This window comes from Phoenix dactylifera, chromosome 9 (assembly GCF_009389715.1).
Source record: "Phoenix dactylifera cultivar Barhee BC4 chromosome 9, palm_55x_up_171113_PBpolish2nd_filt_p, whole genome shotgun sequence".
NCBI classification, from domain to species: domain Eukaryota; kingdom Viridiplantae; phylum Streptophyta; class Magnoliopsida; order Arecales; family Arecaceae; genus Phoenix; species Phoenix dactylifera.
In genome coordinates, this window is record NC_052400.1 from 5,765,564 (window position 1) to 5,783,808 (window position 18,245).

General features: G+C 35.0%; 1 protein-coding gene across 1 annotated transcript; it reads right to left on the minus strand.

Moving 5' to 3' along the window:
- Positions 1 to 411: 411 nt before the first annotated feature.
- On the minus strand, positions 412 to 17,362 carry LOC103715314 (dihydrolipoyllysine-residue succinyltransferase component of 2-oxoglutarate dehydrogenase complex 1, mitochondrial-like). The gene is made up of 13 exons (XM_008802897.3): positions 17,107 to 17,362; positions 3,447 to 3,507; positions 3,323 to 3,356; positions 3,050 to 3,120; positions 2,852 to 2,926; positions 2,705 to 2,760; positions 2,544 to 2,588; positions 2,156 to 2,419; positions 1,936 to 2,030; positions 1,575 to 1,665; positions 1,385 to 1,495; positions 1,033 to 1,227; positions 412 to 949 (listed from the first exon to the last, which is right to left on the minus strand). The coding sequence occupies exons 1-13, from the start codon at positions 17,146 to 17,148 to the stop codon at positions 758 to 760; spliced, it is 1,332 nt and encodes a 443-aa protein (XP_008801119.1). The 5' UTR covers positions 17,149 to 17,362; the 3' UTR covers positions 412 to 757.
- Positions 17,363 to 18,245: the final 883 nt, after the last annotated feature.

The window sequence follows — 18,245 nt, forward strand, 5'->3', positions numbered from 1 at the left end:
AATGACTTAGAAAATAACATATCATTAAAAAGTCAAGAAATATAAAGCAGAAACCATCTTATATTAATTCCCATAAAAACTGTTCGACTCATAACAAAAGCTGGCTTGTATTGAAGTGGAATTTTTATCGTGTACTGATCAGTGCTTTTGTTGAAAACGTTATTGATAGTTATCATGAATGAAGCAATGAAGATCAGATGAGGCAAAAAGAGTTCATATCCAACTCTTGGTAATCAAACCAATGGTTTTTACACAGTAAACAAAAGAGAAAAGAAAAGAAAAGAAAACTAACTAATAACTTCTTAACATCAAATGGCTATCAAAATGTATGCAACCTTACTAAAAACACAACATGGTTGAAGCTCTATATAGAAGCGCGCTAAATCTTACCAGAAAAAACAGGAGAAAAAGGAAAAGAACAACAAAATGGCTGTGATTCTATTACACTTGCTGAATGCATCATGCTGCGAATCACAACTTGTCTCTCTGAAAATTCTCTTATCATACAATGGAATAATAATTGCCCCTCTTGAACAATCCAAAGTTACAGAATCCAAACTGTTAAAACAGAACAGAAGTGTGATGAATCAAAAGCATCACTTCAGACATGGGCCATCGGGTCTCTCACCCTCAACACAACATGACTCAAAAAGTTGAGCTAAAAGAACTGAGCCGACCAAAATTTTAAGTTTGGTGGGAAATTATTTGGCACAAAAAACACGGGATTAAGGATTACTTCCTAGGTGCTTAGGTGCATCTATAAGTCAAGGAGAAGCCTGCGAGGGTCCTCAACCACATCCTTGATGCGACGCAAAAAGAAGACTGCCTCTCTCCCATCAATCAATCTATGATCGTAGGTCAATGCAATGTACATCATAGGCCTTGGGACAATCATACCATCCACAACCGTTGGCCGGTTCACAATGGAATGCATACCGAGGATAGCCGACTGCATATAATACATTTGTCAGTGCTTGCAATGTCAAACCAACAAGGTAACATTAAAAATAATAGAGTAGTTTGGAGGCATACTTGTGGAGGGTTGATTATTGGTGTGCTCAAAAGGCTTCCATAAACTCCACCATTAGATATTGTGAATGAGCCTCCAGCCATTTCATCAATTGAGATTGTCCCGTCATTTGCTTTCTTAGCAAGAGTGTTAATTGTTTTCTCTATCTCTGCAAAATTCATCTGGCCAGCATCACGAATAACTGGCACCACCAGGCCCTATTTATGGAAAAAAGAATAAATTAATTGGTTTGACCACAAGTCATGATAGAGAAGTTTACAGATATACTCTTAAAGGTCCAAATATTAACACAAGAAAATACTTTCACCAGAAACGATTTCAGAATGACCAGATAGAGAAAACACATTCACAAACCTTACGTGTGCCAACAGCAATGCTTATATCAATATACTCTCGATATATGATATCCTCGCCATCAATGACCGCATTGATGATTGGCTGGTTTTGCAGTGCAGAAACAGCTGCCTGCATAACATAGAGTGAGATGTGTAAGTAGTAGTTATTAACAAAATAGGACTTTGCAGTGTTCTGAGACACTCCATACTTTAACAAATCCTGACATGAGTCCCAACTTCACACCATGCTTTTCCACAAAGGCATCCTTGTAATCAGAGCGAAGTTTCATCAAATTGGTCCTACGTTGAACAATTCATCAGAATAGCATCCAGGAAAACAATATATACAAGAAATACCAGAACAGTCCTCTCCAAGTAAATTAGCATCTAATGGATTTGGAAAGTTCCTTCTATTTCCTTTTTCTGAAATTTTAAATTGTTAAGTATCATGCCATTTTGAATATTAAAGCATAATCAACTGCACATAAAGCTGAAAATCAATAGCTCGAATCATACATGCTAACATATGGGTGAGGAACAATCTTAAAGCTAATAAGCAACATCACCTACATGTCAACTTCATTAAATGTAGTTAGCAATGCAAATGTGTTCTGAGAATCCTTCAATCGAGTAGCAACTCGTTTCCTGAGCCTTGGCATCGGAACCTGAAATCAAATATCCAACGAAAAGGTTTCCAAGGGTAAGTAGAACATCCATGTTATCAGTATGCATCCAAGAACAGTGTACCTTACAAATAATTAATAATAAAAGAAAAAACAATGGAACTTACTCGTCTTTCCCTTTCCTTAGGAGGAAGTCGAGGTTCAGAAGCAGTGGCTTTGGGAGGTGCAGGAGAAGGTGCTTTGGGTCTTTCTTCGATGGAAGGTTCCACTTTGGGTTTTTCAACCTCTTTTTCTGCAGGTGGAGATGGTTTAGCAGCTTCTTTACTAGGTTTCTCCTCTGATGGAGCTACATGTGTTACATTGGCAGCAGATTTTGAGATCACAGCAACCTTAGTTCCTGGTGTCACAGTATCACCCTCATTGGCTACAAACTGCCAATAGTAAATGCCAAAACCAGTTTTACAACAATCAATAGCCAGCTCCATTAAAAAAGCATGGGAAACAATAATACAAATGAACAACATTTGGACCACAAATAGATCCAACAAATCTAACCTTTTCAATAACCCCAGCTTCAGGACTAGCAACATCAATAGTCACCTGGAAGAATTTAGTTAATTATAGAATGTTCTAAATATGATTTCTTCTTGGTAACAATTTAGTTCTATTTTTGGGAGAGAAGTAGTTCATTTAGCATTTTAATAAAGCAGACATACCTTATCAGTCTCAACCTGGGCAATCGGTTCATCAACTTCAACCCTGTCTCCAGGTTCTGTTCCACATGTATCATACCCATAAGGCCCAAGCAATGGCAATCTCAATTATTTTGTGTGAGAGAAGCAAGAATAAAGAAAGACGCATACTCTTTAGAAAGGTTGCTAACGTTCCATCAGTAATAGATTCACCCATAAATGGAACAACTGCGTCAATAAGGTCACCTTCACCAGGAAACAAAAGAAATCATACAGTTCAAAAACAAAGGTTAAATATCTGCCAACTACTTTTTCTGGAAACAGAAGAGATTGTAATTTGACATAATTGAATTGTATGCACCTGCTTACCATTTTCTGAAGAAAATGACCTACTGCATACTTGGTAAGGAGAATTCCTTGGAAGTAACCGAATAATTTCCCTGCGATTGATAATTTCTGAGAAATAAAGCCAAGAAGCAAACAAAAGATACTTTGCAGGAGAGTTGATTTATCATCCTATCAACATAATAAAAAAGGCTCAAATATAACCAGAAGTCAACAAAATATGATTCCAAGTAGCACGTCAAATCTAACCAAACTAATAGCTTGAAAGAACAATTAAAGGTACATTCAACTGCTGACCTCATAGGTTTTGAGCCAGATGGATACCAGGTACCTGAAACAATACATGATTTAAGATCCTCAGCTCGGAGAAAAAAAATCAAGAAAAAACAAAAACTAATACAATATTAGTATACAATATCACCTGGGAAGACATGATGGCTGAAGTTTCGAACATGCCTGTAACTTTGTAACAGCAAAAGTGACTGCAAGGATGTTAGGATAATAGAAAGTTAAGAAGCCTCATCCGAGACAGGTAGCAGATTGATTGAAAGCAATTATGACGAGTGACATCACAGGAGGGATTTACAACTTGATGGTTGCACAAAGAACAGAATGAACTTAAAAACAGAATGTGTAAAAATGAGCTATAGTTTTTTTTTTTAAGAAAAAAACTCCAGTCCAGAACATTTAAAAGATAATTACAAAAATAGAATTTCAGCCTTTAACCTCAAGAGCAAGAACCTCAGTACTGTAATTGCTAACAGAAGAGAAGGAACACCAATATCAAAAATAAATCCAGCTTGTTTTTGCAGCTGTGACTTTAACAAGAATTATATTGTTTTCAGCAATATCTAGATTCTAGAACTGGTAAAAGGAGACCTTAAAATTTAAATGCATGCTATCTGGTAATTCCATTCATGGAGGAGAGGTCTGATATGAACATCAAAATAATTATAATATACTATTCAAACATTCTGCAATTGTCAGACTTTATATTATAAATAGTTATGCAACTATCAATGGTGGAGAGTTCCGATAGGAACATTCAAACAATTACGATATACTATTCAAACTTTCAGCAATTCTCCAACTCTAGATGTAAATAGTTGTACAACTAACCTCCCACATTAGAATATGTATACTAACATCACAATACTAAACAGGTGGGCTCATCTGTTTTCTTATTTATGATGGGGCAGGAACAGACACATTAAGCCTTGGGCTGTGAATGGTTGGACTTGACAAAACGCACATCTCTTCAGGTCCAGACCCAGGTTTGGCTTAAATATTGGGTCTAAGTCTGTGTTTGTGTATGAATCAGTCCAACTCTAATAGCAGAATATAGGCTCAGCTCCAACATATTATATTTAAGCAAAGGTCTGGGTCCAAGTCAAGGTTATCAAAGAAGAAGAAAATATAACATTGCTCATAACTTCCATATACAAATGCCTCATACCAACTAGGATGCATAAATCCCAAATATTCTATAGTTCAATTAAACAAACACCAGATCCCAACAAGCAGACTTGGTAACATATTGAGGTCCATCAAAGGATCTTATGATTTTTTACTCAGCTCCAACATATTATATTTAAGCAAAGTTCTGGGTCCAAGTCAAGGTTATCAAAGAAGAAGAAAATAGAACATTGCTCATAACTTCCATACACATACAAATGCCTCATACCAACCAGGATGCATAAATCCCAAATATTCTATAGTTCAATTAAAGGAACACCAGAACCCAGTAAGCAGACTTGGTAACATATTGAGGTCCATCAAAGGATCTTATGACTTTTTGCATGTATTATCTACAGAAACAATGACTGAAAGCAGAAGATATAAGGGAAAAGTTAACCTAGAAAAGGATTTGATCTAGTTGGAATGCAATCTGGGACTTTACAAGAAGTTGGGGCCATTTAGGTCATTGTCAAGGAAGCCAAACAACTTAGCATCAATTGGATGTTGCAATGCTTCATCCAAAAGTTGGCAAAAATCTAAATGGAGTTGGATTGTGTACTGCTACCCCCATCTCCATGCTACCTAATTCTCCTTTTCCTCCTTGTAGAAGGTATGTTGCCCATTGCATCTTCATTTCCATCCAGGACTTCTCTTCCTAGGACTCTTCTCTATCTTCAGCAGAATTTGCTAAAATGGGCAGGAAAGAAGAATCAGCGGAACTTAAGAATCAACAGTGTAGGGAAGAACAATGACATTAGTCGACAAAGTAATTTTGAAAATGGAAGAAATTGGTGACTGGCTGATGGTTTTAAGTTTGCATTGATGAGCTTGCACATTGTGCTTGGGTAAGATGACGTTAATGAGCATGTAAGATGATAGAATCCAAATTTGCAACTATTTTATTTCAAGTGCTAACTATATCTGTACTCAACATCGACCCATTTAAGTATGACTCCAACTGATTAACAACAACATGCTCTTATATACTCAAAAGTCTTGATATCCTCAAAAAATGATCTTCCTGCTCACTGAAAACCCTCCATGAAGTTTCTATAATTCAAATACCGTTAGTACTGATACTAAAAAGTAGAAAATCTTGTACAACAACATTCTGCAATACATGTTACTGAAAGGAGTTCCATAAATTCTTCATGTGTTCCTAATATAATTTATCAAAAAGCAAGGTGCAAAATAAGTTTCTAACAACATTCTAAAATACGTGTTACTAAAAGGAGCTCCACCAATTTTTCACATGTTCCTAATATAATTTGTCAAAAACTCAAGGTGCAACAACACCAAAGAATGCAGCTCTTCAAAATAAGTTTCTATCATCTGGCAGTTGCATCCGTCCTACCAATACATGATAAGGAGGAATCTACTGATTCTTGAAATAACTTACGGCACAATTATTACACTTGTTAGTCAAGAAAGATACCTGTGCACTATAATAGCAAGAAACTTCTAATCAGGGTGCCCTACAAGCTTCTGAATACCTCCAAAAACTCATCCTTATATCTGCTTCCAAAGCACTTCTTTATTCTAAAATTTTCTTCTACCTACACCCACACTCAAGTCCGCTCCACACTCAGTCCCATTTCAGGTAACTAACCACTGCAATAATTGGAAACGGATCTCACCGGCAAAGCCTCAAGTTGTGTTCTTGGAACATTAGAAAGCAACATCAAACATGTTAATCAGTGGGGTAGGACATACTATTGACAACTTATCTTTTGACAAGCCAAGAATTCAAGTTTTTCGTTGATAAATTCTTGATTGCAGTCAATGCATCTTACTTGGCTGACTTGTTCCCTTAACTAACTAAAGCATACAATTGCTAAGGTTCAAAATGTCAAGGAGAACGAATCAGTTTTGACTTGAACCAAGACAGAACTGAACTCTGAAACTTGGTTTTGCTCGGCTTTGGAAAGTTTCAGCCAAAACCAACCAATTTCAATCCCATTTCAGCAAATACAGGCAGAAACTGAACCAAACTGACCACACATGCTATATATATTGATTATATGGGTATTTAGCATAGTTTTGAGGTCATTTTCTTGAATGTTTAAGTATATTTGGATGAATAAGGTCAATTTATGGTTCATTTTCTCATTTAAATAAAAAAGGGATACTCATGGATAATAAATTCATAGTTAAAGAGTATTTTCTTATGAGTAAACATGGTATTCAGAAAAATGGAAGCATTTAAGAGTTTGTCAAATCAATAGAAAGGTAAATTTTCCTAGATTATAATAAACCTTTTTGGGTTTCTATTTCATTTTCTTCTTTATGGGAGGAAGAGAAGAAAATAAGTCTATGGGATAGATCAAGCTCCCTTGATAGCCAATTTACAAAATGTAATATCAAATTTTCTAGATCTTCGCTTAAATTTTAAAGACAGTTAATGAGATATGTCTAGTAATCTTTTTTCCCACTTTGTATAATATATGTAACATTTTGATAATCGGTAATCAGCATGATGGTTATATCAAGTTGACATTCAAATATAGATTTATGTTACAACATTTAATTAAAGTAACAAAAGTGCCAAAACCAAAACTCAACAAGCTTAACCAAGACTGAAAGTGGATCTAAGATTTTGAACTGGACTATTGTAATTGAACAGATCATCAAGACCATTACATGAGCAATTAACTAACTAGTGCAATTTAAGTTACCACATGGCACATAGACTTGAATAAGCTAATAACAACATATGCTAAAGGAAAAGAAACTCAAAAGCGTACAAGGATCTCATGCTGTAATGTTCTGATGGCTTTTAAAAAACTAAAGAATAGAGGTGCTAACACTAGAAACAAATTTCTAAGGAGTACACCAAGTTATCCATGGAATCCACGAGGGAAAATATATTGTTTATTCATGATTTATAATACATAGGAAGTAACTCCATGAACATAGATGACCCTAATCATATAGTTGTTGGAACCTCTCCTGAACCCGCTTTCTGAGTTAATTACTGAGGCAACCCATCCAAGATTCATGTCCTAATGGATCATAAAAGCTTTTGGTTTAACTATACAATACGACTTAATTTACCTTATTTATTTGCATGGGTTAACAAAGTATATGCTACAAGCATACAAGAATATTAGGTTGCATGATCCTGATGACCTTTAAAAAGTTGAACTAAATGATAAAAAAATATTACATTAGAAAAAAAATCTAGGCGGTTCATAGAATCCATAGTCGAAATCGAGGTAGGCCGAACCGGATCGAACCGTCCGATTTGGCCTATACCGAGCCGACCCGATAGGAAATCGGGTCCACTTATTCGAATTGATTCCGGCCTCAAATCAGCCCACTAGGTCAGCTCGCTTATTGGAATCGGTTCCGGCCCAAATTAGCCGAAACAGGTTCCGAACCGACTAGAATTGGCCAGAAAAGGCCCGAACCGAACGGAACCGGCCCCCCTCCTCTGCTTCTTTTATTAATAAAAAAGTGTTGGAAAGGCCGAACGCCTTCCCAACTGGTTTTTTATGAAATTTGTTTAGCTATAAGACGAGCTAACGACTCCTCCTTCCCATCAATTGCGAAATCACACCAATTCAGAGCAATTAAAGGAAGATCCAAGCTTAAATAAGATGTGCTTCCTCTGCTCTATCTTACTCCTATTTTTTTGGCATAAAAAAATAGCTCAAAATTTGCAAAATAAGAAGAGATTATGCCAAAATTTTTGATTTGGGCTTGATTTTATTATATGTTGTAGATCTATGGATGATCTACACGATGACATAGAAATTTTAAATTTTTAGATTATATATAATTTTTAAAAATTAAAATATATTTTTGGATTAAAAAATAAAAAAAATAAAATAAAAAATGTAAAAGTGTATTTAGAGGCATGCAAGCTATTTTTCAGCAAAATTTGGTGTCTATTTATTCAAGTTTTAATGTGATCACATGCATAGTGGCCTAGGCCTAAATTTGGAAAAAATGAGAAATAAGTATCATTTGATGCATGCCTAAGAGCCTAGAAAAATATATGCATCATCCATTTTTAGGTTCTACATAGATCTGAGCTGAAATTATTTTTTAAAAAATATTTATATTTAAAAATTATTTTTAAAATTCTAAAATAATTAAAATATATAATTAATACCAAAAATTATGAAAAATTAGTAGTATATATTACATAATTAAGAAGTAATTTCTGAAGTAGAAAACATATTTTTTGAATTTATGATATTTAAACATATTTTTAAATTTAAAAAATATTAAAAATAAATAAATAAATAAATAAAATATGAAATATTCGTATTATGTATTAGATAAATTAGATGCATTTTCTGAGGTAAAAGTATCTTCACTATAACAAAATTTTGCAATTTTTAAATAATTGATAAATTGATGTAGTTTATAAACCTGCAGAAATGAAGCCAAAGCGTAATATTGGTTGGGATCATGGACAAATGCTCTCGGGTCGACACCGTTAAAAGTGCAACTGGTGTAACTGATGCAACACAATTCAAAAGAAGAAAGGTAGCCATGTTGAAGCAGCACTTAGCTGGTGGTTATCCCGATGTATTTATATGTTGGACATGCCCATAGGAGGTTCGACAGTTGATGAAGAAGCACTTTGCTGATTTCAAAGCAACAAAAAAGAGAGTTTCCAAAAAGAAGGCGACGGTGGACCGCTGATCGGCAGAGCTCCCTTTCTATCACTCTCGGAAGTTAGAGAAGGTGTCCGCTCCAAATGACGAGGAGGCACAGATCCAGACTGCCATGTAAGCGAGCCTGGATGAGGTGGCAGGCATAGGGCTCAATTTGGGCCCTCATACTACGTGTCGAGCTCCGGTTCTACGAGCAACAGGGCAGATCCAAAGTTCAGGAGAACCTCCTCAATCAGGGAGGCCGTCAGCAGAGGCAGTGGCAGTATTGCATCTATATTGGAGCCTTTTGGTAGCAAAAAGAAGTTATCCAAAAAGATTTCACCAGGAGCAACAATCCATAATTTAGATCCATATACGTTCCCCATCAGAGATTTGAAGCAGTAGGAAGTTGACACAATGTTGAAGGATAAAAATAAGGATATGTGGCGAGCTATTGGATCTTGGTTAGTAAGAGGTACCCCGAGATGGGCTTCTTATATCACATGATGCAGTGGACAAAGATTCAAATGAAAAAAGCAAATCCAACGTATGCCTAAGCGTAAATCGATATCATTGAAGCGATTAGACTACCAGATAGGTAGGAACTTGCATCTAGCGGGTAAGCATGAATATTGAAAATTAAACTACCCATAACTTGTACAATTTTACTAAAGACAAAAACGAATTCTATCTATAGCATACTACCTGAACCCTCGATTTCAGTACACCGTAGCTAGAATCGATATGGATGATGAACTTTTGGCCACTCTGCGTAATGTGATTTACAAGATGGAGCCTAATTCAAAAGTCGCAACCCTATGTTTAGAAGAGGCAAGTTAGCTTAAGTAACATGTATAAGTTAACTGGTATCTTTAATTATTAATATATTACAATACATTTTTTTTCACAGACTAAAATATTTAGAGAGGGCACTAACATCTTTGGAGTTTCGGCAGCTATCGTAAGTAAAAAAAAGTATGAATCTAGATATATTACACATCAGGAGGGCATTTACTTGGCGTTAGATGATTACTAATATGATACCATATTATATGTAATTTTTTTCAATATTTTTGCAGCTAAATGGTGGATTTATTTTGGCTTGTCTGCGAAAAATCTTACGTGGCTAGCTATCCGGATCCTCTCCCAAACGGTCTTTTCGAGCGACTGTGAGCACAACTGGTCCACCTTCGTCCTCATCCACAGCAAGCAAAAAAACTATTTGACATAGAAACACCTCAATAAACTTATATATGTTCACTACAATTTAAGGTTGCGGCTGAAGTGCATTCAAAAAAAAATGAAGCTAAAGTACACAGATCTGATCCATAGTGCTTTCGTTGATGATGAGAATGATCTTATGATTGGATGGCTTATGAGCGAGGATCGCCTCCACGACCAGTCAGTTTTGTAGCCAGCAAGGTTAGGATCGATGCAGGATAATGGACAGAGAGCAATATTTCATGCATCCTTCCAATTGATCAGCCACAATCATAGGAGAGTCGGTCACCACATGACTCTTTGTCCGAGAGATCCTCTTAAAGATATGATTGAGAGATGCTTAAATGAGACTATTACGCTACTCGGTCGACTTGGTTAGAAGGGTAACATATATTCTCTCAGCATAGCCAGACAGAGAGGGGCACGAAGGATAAGTAGGCAGAGTGGCACGAAGAGTAAGCATGCAGCGAGTGGCACGAAGAGTAAGAAAAAAGCTGCCAACATACCAAAAAAGAAAAACAAAAGGCACCTGCAACCCTAATGGAGAGTGTGGAGGAGCCAGTTTATATAGATTCATAGACCAAAAGCAGCAATTTTGGTGGTCATGGATCTGTTGACTAGAAAGAAAGTGGAGGACATGACACCACCGTTTATGAGACAGCTACATGGTGGTCTTTGATTCACTGATGAGTCCCAGTTGACACATTCTACACAGGATAGAGACCATGGTGCACGATCTGGTGAAGCCTGCGATGATCCGATTGCATATAGGAGACAGGCTCCTCGAGGTCATTCAGAAGAACATGATGCAACTGCAGATGACCTCGTACATAGAGTAGATCCATAGACGCATCAGGTTCTGAATCGTATACTAGATCTTATTACCTGCAGCCACAAACAGCTTATGATCCATAAGAATATGGATATGGATATAGTGCGTCTGAGGCATCTTTCGGTAGCTACTACTCTACGTAACTCGGAGCAACCATTTTATCAGCCAGAGGACACCTCTCAGAGCGAGAGCTTCGCGAATCGAGAGTATTTATAATCCGGAGCGCATTTCTTATAGGATGAACATAGAAGATTACAATCTTTCTTGGTTAGAACGGTGGGCTAATGTGCCTCCTGACTATGCTAATGATCCAGATATCTACGAGAGAGATCGTCACTCGACGAAATTGTAGATATCAGTATATATATTGTACTTTAAATACATATAATCGATTGTATTATTTTATATTTTATATCCTACTATTTGATTTGAGAATATTTTATGTTGCTTTTTGTAGCATGCAACATCTTACTAATCATTTTATATTTTGTATCATTTTAAAACAGAAAGATACATCATTTAGGTTAAATTGGAATCATAAAAATATCAAAAAACATTAAAAAAATATCATATTAGACTTAAAATCATTGAAAAAAGTTCAAAAAGTTTGATTATCAATTAAATCAACTTGAAAAACTCCAAAAAAAAGATGTACCGGTATGCCCAAGCATACCGTGTGTTGGTACAGTACCGAACCGGTATTGTAATGACCTGTCCGCTGACCGATACGGATTTCGATACCGATTCGGCAGACCTTGGTAGAAATAGAATTTAGTCATGATTTATAATAATCAACAATTAAGTTTGTGAGCATGGCTACCCCTTAATACGTAGCAGTTGGAACCTATATTAAATCAATACTACAGTGCTACTTAATAACTAAATTATAAATTAGAGCAACCCATCCTATAAAAAGTCTCAATAGCATGTAATCTCCTAATGTAAAGAATAAGGCAAGCTAAGAACTCCAAAGTAACTAACAATGGTTTCTGGTTGACACATTATAATCATGGGCCACACATCCAATGCAAGACTGAGTAGCAGTAAATGATAAAGTTTGAATTATTTTTGTTTAGGAGATATAAGTCTAACAGATATTTCAAACCCTATAGCTAACAAGATAAAGGTCATATTGATAAAACAATAATAAAATTAGGTTTCATTTGGTCACTTTTATTTTTAAATTTTTACAAATAAAAAATAAAAAAAAATTATTTCTATTTTTCTAATTTGTAAAAATATAAATATGTTTACAATAGTCAACTATTTTTTAAAAACAAACATATCAATGGTGATGGGCATGGTGGTAGTCGCAGCGAAGGTAGTGGAGACGGTGATGTTGTTAGTAGTAGGTATGATGGCGGTGATGATAGTGGCAGTGGTACAATGGAGGTGAGGCAGTGGTGGTGCAGTGATGGTAGCGATAGTGACAGTGATGGCAGTGGTGGTGGTGGTGGCGGAAGTCGCGATGGGGGTAGCAGCAGTGGCGGCGAGGGTGGCTATGGTGGAGACAACAATAGCAACAGCAATGGTGGCTAAGGTAGTGGTGGTGGTGGGGCGGTGTTTGTTGGTGGTAAAAAATCATGAATTTCTGTTTTTTAAAATATTGAAAGAACTTCCATTTTTTCTAGAATCATGAAAGTGACTTTTAAAAATAGAAAAAAAAACAATAGTACAAAACTTGTTTTTGTCTCAATTTCTATAATTTTATTTTTTAAAATAAAAAAATAAAAGCAATACCAAATAGGCCCTTAGTTCTATTAGGTCTATAAAAAAACATATATTAAATGGCACAATGCGAAATGTGCATCTCTATTATGTCTCCTATGCTGGCTAGGTAAATAGAGAGAAGATGGCTCAAGAAAATTTAAAGGTAACACATTTCAGTCAAGAAAAAGACACCATAAAGAACAAGTATAAAGGACTAATCCTTTAGAAAAGATTATTCATATGAAAGAAAGGAAGAACAATCTAGAGATACTAAACTTTCTAGTTGTATAACCATCTCTTCACCTCTACAATCATCACTGGATTCAATAATATTTTGAATCCCCCTTCAAGATATTTATCAGGAATCAAAAACACTCTTATATACTTGTAATTATTGAAAACTCAGCAATATCTCCAATATTAACATCCTTGAAAAATTTAGACATGTAAGAACATTGCAATTAAAAAAAATTTAACTTTTTGACATATATGAAAGAACAACAATAAATATATGTTTTTTGTACATTCTCTCTTATATATAGATGATGGTTGATTCATTGTGGGGTTGAAGAAGCACAAATACTACATGATCACATATACCCCTAATCTAGCTTTTCTTTCCAAACATCAACAAGCTTTGGAACCTCCATCAATTGGACCAGACACTAGCCAATGCAATTTCATTTTTTTAAACAAAAATATATGTTTTGCTAGATTCGTATTCTTAAAATATTCAACTAGGATTTAGGAAGACAACATAAAGAACAAATATAGAAATTATATAATAGAAGATAAAGCACACAAATGATCCACAAAACAATAATAGCTAAACATTTAGAAACACAACAGGCATGAAAGAGCAAACTCTTCATAACATCCATATGTAAATCTCTTAGGCCCTGTTTGGAGGAGCTATTGGCAGTAGAGCTGTTGGAAGTAGAGCTGTCTGAAGTAGAGCTATTATAAAAAGCTGTTTGTTGTTTGGTAACCACATTCGTAAAGTGCTGTGGTACTTTGTTTTGTGTTTGGTAAACAAACTGAGAAAGTACTTTTATATGATAAAATTACCATAAAGGACATTGCATAGTATTATACAACACAACATGATAAAACATAACATAAATTAATACATAAATATACGATATAGTATAATATTATTGTAATACAAAATAATATTATGTTAATATAGCATAATAGTAATATAATTATTAGAGTAAATTAATATTTGGTAATATAACATAATATTAAATTATTTAACATAACATATTAATGTATTATGATATAATGTAATATATATTATATTTATAGTATAATACAATAATAAAAGTATAAAATATTATAATTATTAGTATAAATTAATTTCTCATAATATAACATAATATTAAATTATTTAAAATAACATATTAATGTATTATAATGTAATGTAATATAATACAATATTTATAGTATAATACAATAATAAAGGTATAAAATATTATAATTATTAGTATAAATTAATTTTTCATAATATAACATAATATTAAATTATTTAACATAACATATTAATGTATTATGATATATATAATATGATATTATATTTATAGTATAATACAAAAATAAAGGTATAAAATATTATAATTATTAGTATAAATTAATTTTCCATAATATAACATAATATTAAATTATTTAACATAACATATTAATGTATTATGATATAATATAATATGATATTATATTTATAGTATAATACAAAAATAAAAGTATAAAATATTATAATTATTAGTATAAAATAATTTTCCATAATAATTTTTCATAATTTTTCATAATTTTTCATAAAATAATTTTCCGCGGTCCAAGGGCTCTTCTTCGTGGTCCACGCTCGAGGAGGACCTCAGCGTGGGCCGCGAGGTTGATGATAAAAAAAAAAACAATAGATTGATTTTGGAAGGTATGGAAAAGGATTAAATTTTTTTTTCTAAAATGTGGTTCACGAGATGCATACAAAAATTGAAAAGAAAAATACCTTTTCTTACGGAAGGGAGTCTGACGGCTTGGGTTCTTGGCTCCAGCAGATTTTTAGGTTCATACAGGGATAAACTATGTAATTATATTATTTTAATATGGGCATTTTTGTCAAAAATACAGTTCTCCGAAAAAGCTGAAACAGCTTCCTCCCAAAAGCTCCAAATTGGAGCTTCCTCCCAAAAGCTGTTTTCAGCTTCCCGCAAAAGCTGAAACAGCTTTTTGAAAAATTTACCAAACACAGTTTTTCATCTAAAAGTACTTTTGGAGGGCCAGAAAGTGCTTTCTGGCCCTCCAAAAGCTCCCCCAAACAGGGCCTTAATCCGTATCCAAACAATGAAATCCATAATAAAACGACATTTGTTAATTGATATATCAACGTAAAAAGCCTCCAAATTCTTGTCTGACATAATATTTTAGGCAGTTTGGTAATATATTTCTTGTTCTTTGTTTTCAAAAACCAAAGAAGAAGAGTAATAAAACCGAGAGATATTTTTCATGATGCCTTTTGTTGTCTTTTTCTTACAATACTGCTTGTAAAAATATTACAACTTTTCAGTAGTATCTTTTTTTTTTAACTTCTGGAAGAGAGAAAACAAAAACAAAGAGTAATAGGTCTTATGTCCTTCCAACTCTCCATCCAATGTGAAGAGGAGATTGCCCTCCACCATGTGGTATTTTCTAGACATATAAAAAAAAAACGGTTGAAATGTTACCAGTGAAGGTGCATACAAGCCGAGGTAGCCAACCTGCGAATTGAGCTGCTCAGGCTTGGGTAGTTGGTTTCTTGTCTCGGACTTGAGTAGTTGGCTTCTTTTATGAAATGGGTATTTCAGCTTGATCCAAGCTTCACGATAGATGTTCAAGCTTGCCTAAGTAGTTAATGAACTCGAGCTTGCTATCAATCTCAGCCAAGCTGAATCCAGCTTTTATTTTTGCAAATTGAATGTGTTAAGGTCCAAACTGGCTATGAGTTAAGCCTTAAACAAAGTTTGCACTTAAGCTATTTCCTAATCAAACAACCCCAACCAAGATAATTACCCAGCTAATTCAGTGTCACCGAATATGGGCTTGCATATGAAAATGCTTCTAGTGACCACACTACTTGGCGGCCAAACTGCATAATGGGTCATCAGGTGCTCACATACGCTCAAGCAGCCTGCATATGCAGGCTGAGCCCAATACTAGCGAGTGCCTATTTTTCTTATTCCCACTCCTCTTTATTTGTAATTGGTAGATTTGCTCAGTGCATTAGCATACTTGAAATGTAAGCATACAACATAGGGGGGTATTGCTAACTTCTTTAGGTTAGCATTCTATACTACACTAGAATGGGCTTTCAAATAAGTGTATAATTAATTTATCTTCGTTTAAGTATTTACGCATTCATTGCTAACTTTTGGGCCATTTCTATCCATTTTTATTCTTATTTTTCAATATTTCTTAAATACCAATTATATATGCATCCACATCTCATATGCATGCTCTGCAGTAAATCAGCTGCTTTCATACCACGGAAGCATTTAAAACCTTGAGCGAATCATAAGGTTAACAGTTAACACTCACAACTTCATTCTTTGGCTGCTTTAAATGCCGAAAAGGTCCATAGTTTTTTTGTTAGATTACAAGCAAAAGTCCATGGCCCTTGAGGTACTCATACATACCAAAAGGAATTGAAGGTATTCTGAACACTTAAAACTTTTAATCAGATGCATTTCTTTTAGCTTAGTTTCCTTCCCCTCACTTTTCCTAGTTCATGTCCAAATAAAAATTCCAATTCAAATATGGGAAAGTGTTTCAACAGTCTGAAATACGGCAACAGGTTCCTTTTTTATCTTCTGATTGGTCTTCTCTTTTCTCCTTTTAACTTCCCCTCCGTCTGTAGCACCATCAAAACGGCTCTAAGCTTAGATCTTGGTTCAAGATGACCAGTTAAATTCATAGAACTGGACCTCGCACTAAATCAACATTAAGACCTATCATTGTCTCAAATATCTCTACGAAATAAAATAACCAGCATAAGGAATCAAATCAAAACTCTACATACAGATCAAATTATCCTATTAAGTAACCGTTTAACAAAGACTTCTAATCACAGATAACGCTATCGCAGTGATCAAATCACGATTAATATCGAAAACAAAGAAAATAGAGACAATGATCGTTAATAAGACATCAAAAACACTGGGAATCAAGAAACGGGATTCAAAAAATCCATCATCCATATAAAGGCAGGAGGCGAAGATTCAAACCGCGACTGGCCGGCGGACGAGGCGAGCGAGATTCGACGCCATGGCCGAGGTCTTCTAACGTCGATCGCTAATCGAAGAGAAGGAGGAGAGAGACGAGAAATCGATTTGGGCAAACCCCAGATACTCCCCTCTCGATCAAGTCTTCGCCTCTCTTTTTTAATTATTTCTTTCTTTTAGGTCTTCGGCTCGGCGGCGTCGGGTCTCGGTTCCCTTCCACCACTTTATTCATACCTCCACCTTTAACGGATGAGCAATGACTGCTACCACTGCTAAGTAGAGCTAATCATGCATTAGGTTGGGCATAAAAAAATATTAAATTTTGAATAATTTTAGCCTGAAGTTTGGCTAAAAATAAATATAATTTAAGTCCGAGGCCCACCACCAAGAAATGAGTCGAGTTGGTAAAATTCTAGTTAAAGACTAAATTGGCCATTGTCTTTAAAAAGGGCACTTGAGCTGCACTCGGGCTTGACATTGTCTGACCTGGCTTGGCTAGTAGCTAGAAGCGGCACCTCAAGGATTTTCTTAATATACCAAAAAAAATATTTTTTTAATTTTGATGAGAAGGGAGGGTGACCCATTCTAAATTTTATTATAGAAAAAGAGAAATACAAAGTAAAGATTACAGTTGCTTTGATATACAGAACAGTAATCAAACTAAGGAGGGTGGAAGTTGAGGCTATGATAGGTTGAGGCTTGCTCTGCATCTGGCATTGGTCATATGAGACCAACTTTTGAAAACCTCCAATCCATCCAAAGTTGGGGATGTGATTGTTCATGAATATTCATGAATATTCTCCCATTCTCATCCTTCCAAAGGGCCTAACAATAGTGCATGCTAGGTGGTAGCAAGCAAGTCTCCTTTCAGAATTGTGCATTTCCTCCTTGTAGTCCATAGAGAGTTGATGGATGGAATTCTGCCCTTGATTTCTATCACCCAGGTGATTACAGACCAAATCTGATTGAGGAAATGACAAGCAATAAAAAGATGGTAAACGAATTCATTCCATAGTTTATATAGTGGGCAAAGTGGAGATTAGTCATTTTTTAGAGAATGTTTGGTTGGAGGAAGTTAGATTTTGGAATGGAAATGAGAATGATTGAATCCCATTTTAGCCATTTGGTTGGAGGGAGTCCCA